Source organism: Meles meles, chromosome 7, assembly GCF_922984935.1.
Source record: "Meles meles chromosome 7, mMelMel3.1 paternal haplotype, whole genome shotgun sequence".
Lineage (NCBI taxonomy): Eukaryota > Metazoa > Chordata > Mammalia > Carnivora > Mustelidae > Meles > Meles meles.
In genome coordinates this window covers 128,399,257-128,412,336 of record NC_060072.1, presented here as the reverse complement: position 1 = coordinate 128,412,336, position 13,080 = coordinate 128,399,257, and the positions used below count along the sequence as shown (strand labels likewise).

Below are 13,080 nucleotides of genomic sequence, written 5' to 3'. Positions count from 1 at the left end.
CGGCTGGGTACCCCCTGAGGCAGTGCACAGAACCTCAAGGTTAACACCAAGATTATGGTTTTCTTCTCGTTTGGTTTGCTTCTTTGTCTTGGCTTGGTTACTTTTAGCGTATGAAGTCTAAAAGTACTCAAGCTTTCCTAAGCAACCTATAAAAGAAAAACACTGACCTATGGAACGTGCTAACCTTTGCAAGACATACAGAGGAACAGGACAAACATGGTGTGACACGATTTAACCCTCTAATAGCAATTAGCCTTCAGAACGTGTCTCACGCGTGACTAATATGGAGGCTTCAACCTGGTTCATTGAGGCACGATTTGAAGAGCATGTACTATGAAACCACCAGATTCTAAAATTCGATAGTGTCTTGGAAACTTTAGACTTACTGGCAGACATTTATGTTTTTTTTTTTGTTTTTTTTTTTTTGTTTTTTTCTCATTTTATTTATTTATGTTTTTTTACCAGCATCCCAGCATGCTAAATATCCTAGTACTAGATGGCTCCCTTCACAGATGAAGATGGGAAGGAACAGCGGGGGATGGGCAATTTTGGCAAGACAGTCTTACCGCCTAACACTTGTTCTCAGAGCCAACCCTGGGTCTAGTTGAAAGAATTTGCTACAGTGTCTATGCACCAAAGAGCAATGTTTAAGTTACATAAATATTAATATGGAAATGTAAATTCCACTAAACACCAGTAAGCAGGCTGAATTGTATTGCTTCTGCCTGGCATTTTAAAGCATAAAACAGACCAACGTCACAAACTTAAAGCAGCTAGCGGGAACCGCTGTATCTTTCTGAGGTTCTTAAGAGATAGCCCGGGACATTTAACAAGGATACCAGACAGGATGTAAAATTAATCAAAAGTGGTATTGACAGAAGCACTTTCTGGTTGATTTACAAGAATATACCCATTAGGGGCACCTGGGTGGCTCAGTGGGTTAAAGCCTCTGCCTTCGGCTCAGGTCATGATCCCAGGGTCCTGGGATCGAGCCCCACATCGGGCTCTCTGCTCCGCGGGGAACCTGCTTCCTCCTCTCTCTCTGCCTGCCTCTCTGCCTAGTTGTGATTTCTCTCTGTCAAATAAATTAAAAAAAAAAAAAAAGATTAAAAAAAAAAAAAAGAATATACCCATTATACCAGGACCAAGACATTTTCTTTCAGAAATTTTTTTTGTGTGTTTGGATTTTGTTTTTACTTTTTCTCAAGTCCCAAGTCTAATTTTAGTTCAAGCATGGGTCTGTTTTACATTCTCTTTGAATTTTAATAGAAGTCAAAGTATTATTTGGATTGTGTAAAATTTCAACATACACCGCAAACAGCCAAAATGTTCAAAATGCAAATTTGCCCTTAACTTTTCATTCTAGGCAAATGCCACATTCTTGAGTTCTGCCCGCCCATTTATGGCCTTTGATTTCTGCCGATTTTTGCAACTTAAAAATCAGAGGTTTTTTTACATACTGCTGAATGCAGGTTATGTCCTCAAAATAAAACTGTATTTCGAAGGTTAGAAAACAAATGTAAAAATCTCTAAAAGCAAGTAAAAATACCTTCACCAACCACGGCAAAAGTTTAGGTAAAAAGGACAAGATACAAGACAAAATAAAATCAAGACAATCATGAGAAAAGGAAACGTAACCTAGCTCTCTAGAGTAAGTTATATTACTCCCCAAATGTAACTTATAGTCTTTTAAGGGGAAAAAAATGCAATAGCAAAACAGTCTATCTGATAGAGTCAGTATCAGATGGCAATATGAGTAATGATCCATTCTGTCCTTGCTATACCAGGCTCTTGCTACGTGATGAGCGCTGGAGCAGGATAATCTGTCTGCAGTCAATCTACAGTCAGACTGAGCCAGTTTTCATCCCAATTCTGCTGCTTACTAGTTGTGCAGTCTTGGTCAAGGTCTCTGCCTTCTCTTTGCCTGCTGCCGTGTCTGGGAGGTGGGGGCTCTAATACCTGTTGTTTCTACAAGTTCTTACAAAGCTGAGCCGATGACTCACATCAGCCCAGGGATGACCACATGGGAGGCAGAGGAAACCGTGCTTCCCTAACAATTTTGGCCATAATATCTCCCTTCCTACGCTTTGGGAAGTAGTTCTCCCTTCTTGGTTTGTACATGAATAAGCAGAGATATACAAGTATATCTCTGAGAAAACCCATCCGCAATTTTCCATAATACATTCTGCAGAACACTATTCCAAAGACATGAACGAAGGAAGATTTAAGATAATTTTAGTATATACACGAAAAATATCCCCATTCCAGTGCCCAGATTCATAGTATACACTGATATAGTAAAGGCTTAGAAAAGGGGCACCTGGGTGGCTCAGTCTGTTAAGCGATTGCCTTTGGCTCAGGTCACGATCTTAGGGTCCTGGGATTCAGTCCTGCATCAGGCTCCCTGCTCAGTGTGGAGCCTGCTTCTCCCTTTCCCTCTGCCCCTACTCCCTGCTGCTACTCTCTCTCTCTCTCTCTATCTCAAATAAATGAATAAAATCATGAAAAAAAATAAAGGCTCAGAAAAATCCTCGAAGTAATTTCCCTATTATCTAGTATTATCCTAAACTTACTTCACCAGGAAAACTCCTTAACAAATAAAGACAACACGAGCATCCCCCGAGATAACATCAAACCCCAACAACCAATATACCCCCAAATTGAAAACAGCAATATCTATATCCCATGAAAATAAAAAATTTTCCACATTATGAGATTTTATTAGCTAGTTCTGAGATACCAGTGTCCATACAGAGAACAGAAGAAGACCCAATAAAGTCGGAGAACACTGGAAATTGTACGAATAGAATCAGATCTTCAACATCCCACAAGTCAGCTGCTCATGCTTTGTTGATCTGCACAGATCTACTTCTATGGGACTACACGCGTCTCAATCTGACAGCTTCCAATAACCTACGGCTTCATGAGAGTCAAATATGGGGACGAGGTCTCCAGAAAGGGAGGAGCTGCATCTGAACTAAAGAACCCGACAGTTAACAAAATACTAAAGAAGATGGTTGGTCCAAACCAAAAATGATTTTCTATTTCATTTATTGCTGATACTTGACCAAAAAAAAAAAAAAAAAATCTTGCTAATGCTAAAATATTACCTTTGACTACAAAGGATTTTGTAGCATTAGAGAAACAAATAAAACCTAAGCTAGAGAAAACAGAACCTAGCTGTTCACATCCCTTCCCCCAGGGAGAAGCAGGCTGTGTTCTCAGACGTGCCTGCATACAGTTCAATTTCAAAGTCACTCCATGTCTGAATTCTTCTCAGTCTTCCAGGGCTGCTCTTACAGAGGGGCGCACAACTTCAAGGCTCAGGAAGGATTACTCAGCCCCAGTGTATTCATAACTCATTCAATGGCTATCGCCAAAGGCAGTTTTAACTGGTTTCATACAGGGTTTCAACCCTGAAGTGCTAGGCAGTGGGTAGAACTGAAAACTCAGTTTCCCAAGTGAGGATAAAATGCACAGATCACAAGACCTGCTCTTGGCCAGCGATGTCGAATCGAAGACCGTTGTGTCTGAAACGCCTCCCCACCCCACCAGGCAGTTAGCGACACTCAGCTTAGTCACCGAGGCTGCTCAGGGCCAGAATGTTTTCAGTAAGAGATTAGGACTTGAGAACAACGTCTGCACTGAAGCCCAGATTTAATACTTGATGCCTTTATTCTTAATGAGAACAATTAATGTGATTCTTGATGCCATCACTAAACCGTATCGCGAGTGCGCTTTTCAACCCGTAATAAATACGGTGGGACGCAGACAACACGAAGACACAGTTGACCGTGTAATGTAGACTTTTACACAAATGCCGTTTTCCTCATACCTGGAGTAGAATTTCCCTTGCTTGGCTCTCTGTTCATGCTGCAGCCTCATATTTTCTAGTTTCACTGGGCTTGGGATGAATCCGATTTCACAGCCTTCTTTCACCAATCGCCCTATCCACCAGTCATTGTTAAATTTCTAAAGACAAAATCAAATTTGTTTGCCATCAGTGCACAGAAGTCCATGCCTTCAGATTGCTTTTCTGTGTTAACTGTTTTCGGTGGAGAGGGTATTATGGCAATTACGGTAAACTACGCCTCAATGTCACAATGGAAGCTACTCTACCGGTTTCCTGTTTGAGCATGTACGAGGGAAGTATTGTCAGTGAGCTCAGCAATCTCAGAAGGCAGGCTGGACCCTCCCTTCTCTTTCCTGCTACTGCTTTGAGACTAGCCTGAATCCCAGCGAGGCTCTTACAGGATCACCTCCCCTGGTTCCTTCCTACCAAGAGACCATTAGGAACGAGGGGGTGTGACAGACGCCTCTTCCATAATCAGATTACTTACAAATACTAAGAGTGGTCGAGAAACACTGAAATCTACCTGAAATATCTTGCATCAGAGCAAAATGCCCCTCTGTGCTAACAGGTGTTTTTTTTTTTAAAGATTTTATTTATTTGATAGACAGAGATCACAAGTAGGCAGAGAGGCAGACAGAGAGAGAGAGAGGAGGAAGCAGGCTCCCTGCTGAGCAGAGAGCCCGATGTGGGCTCTCTGTGGGGCTCGATCCCAGTACCCTGGGATCCTGACCTGAGCGGAAGGCAGAGGCTTTAACCCACTGAGCCACCCAGGCGCCCGGTGCTAACAGGTTTCTAATTCCTGCGTCACAGGGTTCACAGAGTTCTCCACTCATGTGGATGTTGACAATTTCTCTCTTGCCGATGGAATATTTATCCTAAGTCTTTACAATTTGGTCTGACTTCTCTCAGTTGACTGGTAGCTTTCCAGTATGTTCTTGAACATTTCAAAGATGGGCCACTCTGTTTTTCTTTTCCTTCCACGGTAGAAAGAGATCTCTCTTTAAGCAGCAGCCATCAGGAGGGGACCACGGATTAACCTAACTTCCTGTTGTAAAGTCTGTTTCAGACATGTCATTAATTCTGACAACACTTTTTATCTTTCCTTCCCCCCCAGTATTCATATCTCTTTCTAAAAGTTAATGAAATGGTAGGCTCTATATTCTCTAGGCTTGGTGCCTGGGTGGCTCAGTCGGTTAAGTGTCTGCCTTCGGCTCAGGTCATGATCGAGTCCTACACAACAGGCTCCCTTTTCAGGGGGGCAACTGCTACACCCTCTGCCTCTGCCCTTGCTCCCTCCCCCCAACTCCCTGCTCCTGGTCTCTCTCTCTAATAAATAAATAAAATCTTAAAACAATAATAAATTCTCCAGGCTTTTTTCCCCTACATATATAAAAACATATTTGAGTCAAAACTGTACCTTTCTACCTCTTTACCAAACAGTTTTAGAGGATGGCTTTATTTTTTTAATACATTTTTGTTATGTGAGTCTACTCTAGGCTCTTTTTTTTTTTTAAAGATTTTATATATTTATTTGACAGAGAGAGAGAGATCACAAGTAGGCAGAGAGGCAGGCAGAGAGAGAGGAGGAAGCAGGCTCCCTGCAGAGCAGAGAGCCCGATGCGGGGCTCGATCCCAGGACCCTGAGATCATGACCTGAGCCGAAGGCGGCAGCTTAATCCACTGAGCCACCCAGGCGCCCCTACTCCAGGCTCTTTTAATTGGCAGTCATCATCTCCTTTACTTAGAGCCCGTATCACAGTGAGCCCTGAAATTTACATATACTCCTCGTGACAGATCATCTCTCAGGTGCAAGTTGCTCCAATTCTCATTTCTGCAGGTCCAAGGAAACCTCATACGCACACACCATGAACATCATTCAGGGGGAATTTCTGCTCTTTTCATACCATGTTCTGCACAGCAGGCATTTGATAATTTGATAAAACAACATTTGATAAATGTTGTTCCAAAATCAACCTTAATTAAGGGTGTATTTTTCCAGTGGGTGGATATGAGTCATCCTTTACTGAGAGGTGGAGACTTTCGGCTCGGAGATAAAGGGAGTGCCCTGCTCTCTACTCCTTGCCTCAGTGGCTCCAGTGCCTGCCATTCTCCCTTCCACTGCAGTCATTTACCACCCAAGGAGGGTCCAGGCGTTGTGGTCGGCGTTTAGGCATTGTCAGCAGAGAGGTGAGATCATGAGCTCTAGGTATTATTAACCCTCCGCCGATGGTTAAACTTGTGATAGATGTGAGGGGAAAATGACACACAGCCAAGGTTAAAAATTAAAAAGAAAGAGCACAGGTTATGCATAAAAAAGGATCATCTAGTCCAGTCATTCCCAATTTCTGGGTCACAGAGCCCAGGGGAGCCCTGGAGTTAGTGCAAGACGCCTGTGAGTTCTTTCTTCTTTAAAAAGGTTACATTTATATTAGAAAAGGTTAAGCGGTATTGTATCCGCAGGTGTTACACAAGTCGGGGGTAGGGCGGCACGCCATGCTATGTCACAGCAATAAGAGAGAAGAAACGACGTTTCAAGGTGAACACTCATGCGGGTAGAAATTCAAATCCTTTTCCTTACTTCCTTAACATGCAGAAAATCTTTTGCTTCGAAGGAGATGGCCATGCCTGGCACCGGGACGTCATCTTCGTGGATTGCACTATAGCTGACATTTGTCCGAACAGCAAATGCAACGGGCTTTGTCTAAGAGGGAAAAGAAAGAGAGAAAAGGTTAAAAAAAAAAAAAAATATATATATATATATATATGTATGTATGTATGTATGTATATGTATATATATATAAAGAAAAAGAAACAACCGAGCTCCTCTTTTTTCTCCCCATGATACCAACCAGCATACACCAAATATCGGCTGGCGTCGTTTTCTGCCACCTGTGTCCTTTATCACAAAACAGCACGTTAGTATTCACGGCGCGGGAAATCTTTGCGCTCTGCACCGCAAACCACCCATCTCTGAACCAGGAAAAGGCCACTGCTCTCTTTGAAGGCACGACAAGTAATGAAGGTGAAGACCAAGTCCAGAAATATATGTTTACAACGTAACAGCTTGTAACCACTGGAAATCCGGAGATACACACAGAAGAATAAAATGCTCCTTCTTCTTTGGGCTCAGTGAAAAAAGACCTAGTAACTGCCACTCCCACCCCCAAACAGCTACTTTAATGAATAATTCATGACATAATTCTAGGAAGTACAGTGTCTGGGGTGAAAAAAGAGCCAGAGAATATGTTTAATTCATGACTTCAGGGAATTATGAAATCAATGACCTTTCCTTTTTTTTTTTTTTTTTTTTTAAAGACTTATTTGAGAGAGAGAGAGAGCTGCAGGGAGGGGCACAAGGAGAGGAGAGAGTCTCAAGCAGACTCCACACTGAGTGCAGAGCCTGATGCAGGGCTTGATCTCACAACCCTGAAATCATGACCTGAGCCAAAACCAAGAGTTGGCCACCTAATCAAGGGAGCCACCCAGGTGCCCTTGAGTTCGGTCAGCCATTGAAGATGGTCACATGAATGAAGCCATCCTTCATTATCTGATGCTTTGCAAAGTCACAGGTTAAGTATTTGCCCTCTGTCTAGGCAATTCCTATTTATCTACAAGGTGAAAAAACAGGTAAGCGCAGAAATGGTGAAAAGAGGTGCTGTTTAACTGGCATTGTGTTTCTTTACATTGTGGACACGTGGACATTTTCCGAGTAGTTTCTCCCTGTTGAAGGAGCTCTTCTTTGGCCTGGCTTGTCAGGGTCGAAAAATGGGGATTTGGAATAAGAGCCCCTCTTTATTTCCAAATTTTCCACAGTTAATCGGTTCCATGGGACTGTTGTCTGGGTTAAGGACCAAGCTAAGAGCCATGAAATCAGATCCATCCACAATATGCAGACTGAGAAAGGCTACCACATTCTGGATAAGAGCACAGGAGACATAAAATGGGCATAATGCAGGAACTCTGATTCTTGGTATGCACTATGATCTTTAATGACAATGGTGTTTTTTTTCCCTTGAATGGAAATAGGGACTTAAAAAAAAAAAAAAGATTTTATTGGGGCGCCTGGGTGGCTCAGTGGGTTAAGCTCTGCTCTGGTCATGATCTCAGGATCCCGGAATCAAGTCCCGCATCAGGCTCTCTGCTCAGCAGGGAGCCTGCTTCCCGCACCCCCCGCCCCTGCTTGCCTCTCTGCCTACTTGTGATCTCTCTCTCTGTCAAATTAAAAAAAAAAAAAATCTTTAAAAAAGATTTTATTGGGGTGCCTGGGTGGCTCACATTTGGGGTAAATACCTAGTAGTACAACTGCTGAGTCATAGGGTAGCTTTATTTTCAAGTTTTTGAGGAGCCTCCTTACTGTTTTCCAGAGTGGTTGCACCAGCTTGCATTCCCACCAACACTATAAGAGGGTTCCTCTTTCCATCCTCACCAACATCTGTCATTTCCTGACTCAATTTTCGCCATTCTGACTGGTGTGAGGTGGTATCTCACTGTGGTTTTGATTTGTATTTCCCTGATGCCGAGTGATGTTGAGCATTTTTTCATGTGTCTGTTGGCCATTTGGATGTCTTTGCAGAAATGTCTGTTCATGTCCTCTGCCCACTTCTTGACCGGATTATTTGTTCTTTGGGTGTTGAGTTTGATAAGTTCTTTACAGATTTTTGGATACTAACCCTTTACCTGTTAAGACATTTGCAAATATCTTTACCCATTTGTTGGTTGTCTTTGGTTTTCTCGACTATTTCCCCTTTGCTGTGAAAAAGCTTTTTATCATGATGAAGTCCCAATAGTTCATTTTTGCCTTTGTTTCTCTTGCCTCCGGAGACGTGTCTAGCAAGAAGCTGCTGCGGCTGAGGTCACAGAGGTTGCTGCCTGAGTTCTCCTCTAAGATTTTGACAGGTTCCTGTCTCACATTTTAAGTCTTTCATCCATTTTGAGTCTATTTTTGTCAAACAAAATCCCTGATAAAGTGATGGTGCTTCCATTTTTTCTTGAAACTTCTTTAAATATAATAGATTTTACTCCCACACCTACAATCATATTTCACTTTTATCCAGTGTTTAAAGTAATATACTATTTATGTGATATGCTTTTTCTAAATCTACCACTTAAAAAATTATTCCAACCATTCACCTTTTTTGCTATGTAGGTTAAAAGTTTTTTTTCACTGATAAATATTCTACTTTAAAAAATCTTTATACGAAAAGCCTCTTTCTATTTAGAATTCTTTCCTTGGGACAGATTCCCAGAGGTAGCATGAGTAAGCCATGAGTTAGCAAGACCTTCTTAAATTCTATTCCAAACTACCGTCCAAATGGGCACCATTTTAAACTGCAACCAGCAGTATATTATGATGCCCTTTAAAAGAAGACATAGTCTTAATCAGACTTGGTTTTACTGCTAAAAATAGGATTTTCTTGAATAGATCTTTCCATTATTCAGGAGAGTCAGATCACAAAAACGTAGATCCAAGTTTTTTGTTGTTTTTTTTTTTTAAATGTTAGCATGAGCTCTCCTTTCCCTCAAGGTCTTTTATTCCTTGGAGGATATAGAGTTTAAGCATCACATACGTGTTTTCACCATTAGAAGACAAAATTTTAAATGTACAACTGTACAGACGACCCTATGAAAAATCTCACGTCTTTTATGCATTAACTTTTCAAAGACCGGAATCCCAGGAAGAGGAAACACTGAAAAACAGAAACACTGAAGGTGTGGGGAAGGCTAGCATATAGTGATAGGGACCACCGATAATAATTTAATGTTCTGACTGCTAAGACATCAATACAGAATGTTCTTCCTTCCCTGGCTCATGTCCTGTGACCCATAATGCCGGCATCAGATGCGGAGCTATAGATGAGAATCCGCTGTATCAATGTGCACTGAGGAAAGAACAGAAGAATCCCGTCCCTCAGTGTCTTTACTACAGGAACTACATTTCCAAAATCGAAATGGACAACAGTTAAAGTGAAGAGGAGGAAAAAGGCTTTTATCAAAATAAGAGGAAAAGACCCCAGGATGCGACCCAAAAGGGCCAAATGACGGTGTCGCCTTTGGTTCCCTGAACTCCTTTCAGCTCTAATTCAAGCAGCACTCCTACTACACGGAAGCCACTTCCCACATCAATTCTGTTCGAACGGGTTCAAGAGCAGGGCATTTTTTTTTTTTTTCAGATTTATTTATTTGACAGAGAGAGAGATCACGAGTGGTCAGAGAGGCAGACAGAGAGAGAAGGGAAGCAGGCTCCCTGCTGAGTAGAGAGCCCGATGCGGGGCTCGATCCCAGGACCCTGGGACCATGACCTGAGCTGAAGGCAGAGGCTTTAACCAATGAGTCACCCAGGCGCCCCCAGAGCAAGGCATTTTAAATGTGCCTGGATTTGAGCTCTGATTCTGCCATTTACCAGGTGAGCAACCTGGGCCCATTTCTTACCCTCACTGAGCAATGTTTCCTCTTGGCTAAAATGAGAGTAATGACACCAAATATGGCAGCATGATTATGAGATTTCAGAAAATGCGCATCACAAGGTATAGGAAATCCTGCCATTTGTGATGACTTGCGTGGACTCCCTGGGCATTATGCTAAGTGACAGAAGTTAGACAAAATAAATCCCATTTGATCTCACTTATATGTGGGTCTAACCACCACCGACCGCCCTACCTCCCCTCAAAAACCCAACCCTATAAAAAAATGCATGCACAAGACCAAGCCAGTGTTCAGAATAGAGAGCGTTCAATAAATAGGCATTTGTAGGGCATCCGGGTGGCTCAGTCAGTTAAGCGTCTGACTCTTGGATTCGGCTCCGGTCATGATCTCAGGGTCATGGGTTCGAGCCCTGCATCAGGCTCTGGACTCAGCAGGGAATCTGCTGGAGATCTTTCCCCCTCTTCTTCTTTCTCCTTTGCTCTTCCCCTTGTGAACCCCCTCTCTCTCTGTAAAATAAATAACTATTTTAACAATCTTAATAAAAAATAAACAGGCACTTGCTATACACCACAATAAATGCCATATCTAAATAAACGTTTGCCCTTACTCACCCATCTTTTAAAGCCCTACACGAACGGCTTCGTCTGTGCTCTTCCCTGTGACACTCTTCAGACCAAATTAGTTAAGACGGTTGAGGGCCTGCCCTACGCCGCAACGTTAAATGACGATTACGTTAAAATGGTTTCCTCCAGGGGCACCTGGGTGGCTCAGTGGGTTGGGGCCTCTGCCTTCGGCTCAGGTCATGATCCCGGGGTCCTGGGATTGAGCCCCGCATCGGGCTCTCTGCTCAGTGGGGAGTCTGCTTCCCCCTCTCTCTCTCTGCCTGCCTCTCTGCCTACTTGTGATCTCTGTCTGTCAAATGAATGAATGAAATCTTTAAAAAAAAAAAAAAAGATGGTTTCCTCCAGCGTCCGTTCTTGCATACTGTCTCGGACATGAGAAAATGGTACAGCCTCCCCAGATCTGTTGGCTTCCACCATCCTATCTCTTGAATTCTGATTTTCTTCCGTAGTCCTCAGTCACAGAGGCATTTATTTCTTTAACTAACTTTATGTCCCAAGGGACCATGGCTTAAGGAATCTTTGAATGTTTAATCCCATGAAACCGTTTTTTCTTTTTTTTTTAAATCAAACACACTCTGCTTTCAGTGGGCACCTGCATTTCTGGCCGGCTGGCTGTAGGGTCCTCACAGGACTTCCTCCTCTCCTCATTCGGGCCTCTCTGCCTTGTTCCCTCTCACAGCCACTGTTGACTTTCCCTTTTGTTACTCCCTTCCTAAGGTAAGGCGCAGTCCTGAAAAGGAAGAGCAAACAGAAACCAGGAAGCCACGGCCCTACAGGGTCTCCTGGGCAACCAGGACAGAGGGGACGGTGGGGACAGACTGAGCCAGGTCTCTGGACCAAAAGTAACATGTGTTCTGTGGAGTGGGCCCTGCCCCAGCTTGCAGGCTCCCCTTCAAGTCCTCCTTCACCCACTCTCTAACCCCAGGGCCTCACAGGTCTTCCTGAAAGACTTGGTCATGGCTGGAGGGGAAGGTAGGGAAGCAAGGCAGAAAACACCCGGGTAAAGGTGGCCCACCGCCGGCCCACCGCCTTAGGGAGGGTCCCAGCAGGACTAGTGTGGAGAAGCACTTAAATCCCAGCTGAGAATGAGATCTAGAATCACCCTACTCTACAGAATCACTGGGATAATAAACCAAGTGGGAGACCACGTGCTCCTTAATTCCACTTTCTTCCGACCTCATTAATGCCGTGTAAGAACTTTCTTTCCCAGGCCAGTGCCATAGCTGGGGTCTGGCGTCTCTGTCTCCTCCTACCTGGATTCCTGGCTCACTTGTCCTGTGGCCCTGGAGGCCACGTGAGGTGAGGCCACACTAGCCTACCAGTCTCTGCTTCTCACTCCCGTGTCCACATAACAAGGCTGATGGATTCCTTTGCCCTTTTTCTGGTACCTTCTAACCAGCGTCTGCTCCACAGCGTAAAGGGGTTAGCAATACCCTCTTGTTTTGTAGTTGCCTTTTCAGCTCACAGAGTTAAAAGTCTGCACACTTCAGCTTGTGAACTAAAGCTCAGTAAGTACCGATCTGTAGAAGAGTAGAGCATCTCACCAGCCAGACGAGTAAGCAAGAGTGCTTTCAAAAGGCTGTGTCATGGGGCGCCTGGGTGGCTCAGTGGTTTAAGCCTCTGCCTTCGGCTCAGATCATGATCTCAGGGTTCTGGGATCGAGCCCCGCATCGGGCTCTCTGCTCAGTGGGGAGCCTGTTTCTCCCTCTCTCTCTGCCTGCCTCTCTGCCTACTTGTGATCTCTCTCTCTGTCAAATAAATAAATAAATAAATAAATAAAAGGCTGTGTCACTTTACCACCTTACCTCTCTGGTCTGTTTCCAAATATGTGTGAAAAGGGAGATGAATAAATAATACAGGCGTAAAGCAATTCTACTGCTCTCTTCCACGTCCTTCTTCATCTTGCACACAGCACGATTTATAATCACATTATAAGAACTACGACTCAGGGATGCCTGAGCGGCGTGCTGTGTGTTATGCAGAGACTGGCGCGTTTCATTTAATCCCACCAACCACTGGTTTTTCCAGGTGAGGAAGTGAGCCTCAAAAAAGTTCTCCTAGGGGGCGCCTGGGTGGCTCAGTGGGTTAAAGCCTCTGCCTTCAGCTCAGGTCATGATCCCAGGGTTCTGGGATCGAGCCCCACATCGGGCTCTCTGCTCTGCGGACAGCCTGTTTCCTCCT

At 43.8% G+C, this 13,080-nt stretch overlaps 1 protein-coding gene across 7 annotated transcripts in view; it reads right to left on the bottom strand.

Annotated features, from left to right (window-relative positions):
• CACNB2 (calcium voltage-gated channel auxiliary subunit beta 2) overlaps positions 1 to 13,080 on the bottom strand; it is a 387,082-nt gene that overhangs the window by 38,682 nt on the left and 335,320 nt on the right. For all 7 annotated transcript variants that reach the window (XM_046011563.1, XM_046011561.1, XM_046011564.1 and 4 more), the window contains 2 exons: positions 6,432 to 6,554; positions 3,836 to 3,972 (listed from right to left, as the gene is read on the bottom strand). In XM_046011563.1, the coding sequence (XP_045867519.1) occupies positions 3,836 to 3,972; positions 6,432 to 6,554 (260 nt within the window). The remainder of the gene's footprint in view (positions 1 to 3,835; positions 3,973 to 6,431; positions 6,555 to 13,080) is intronic.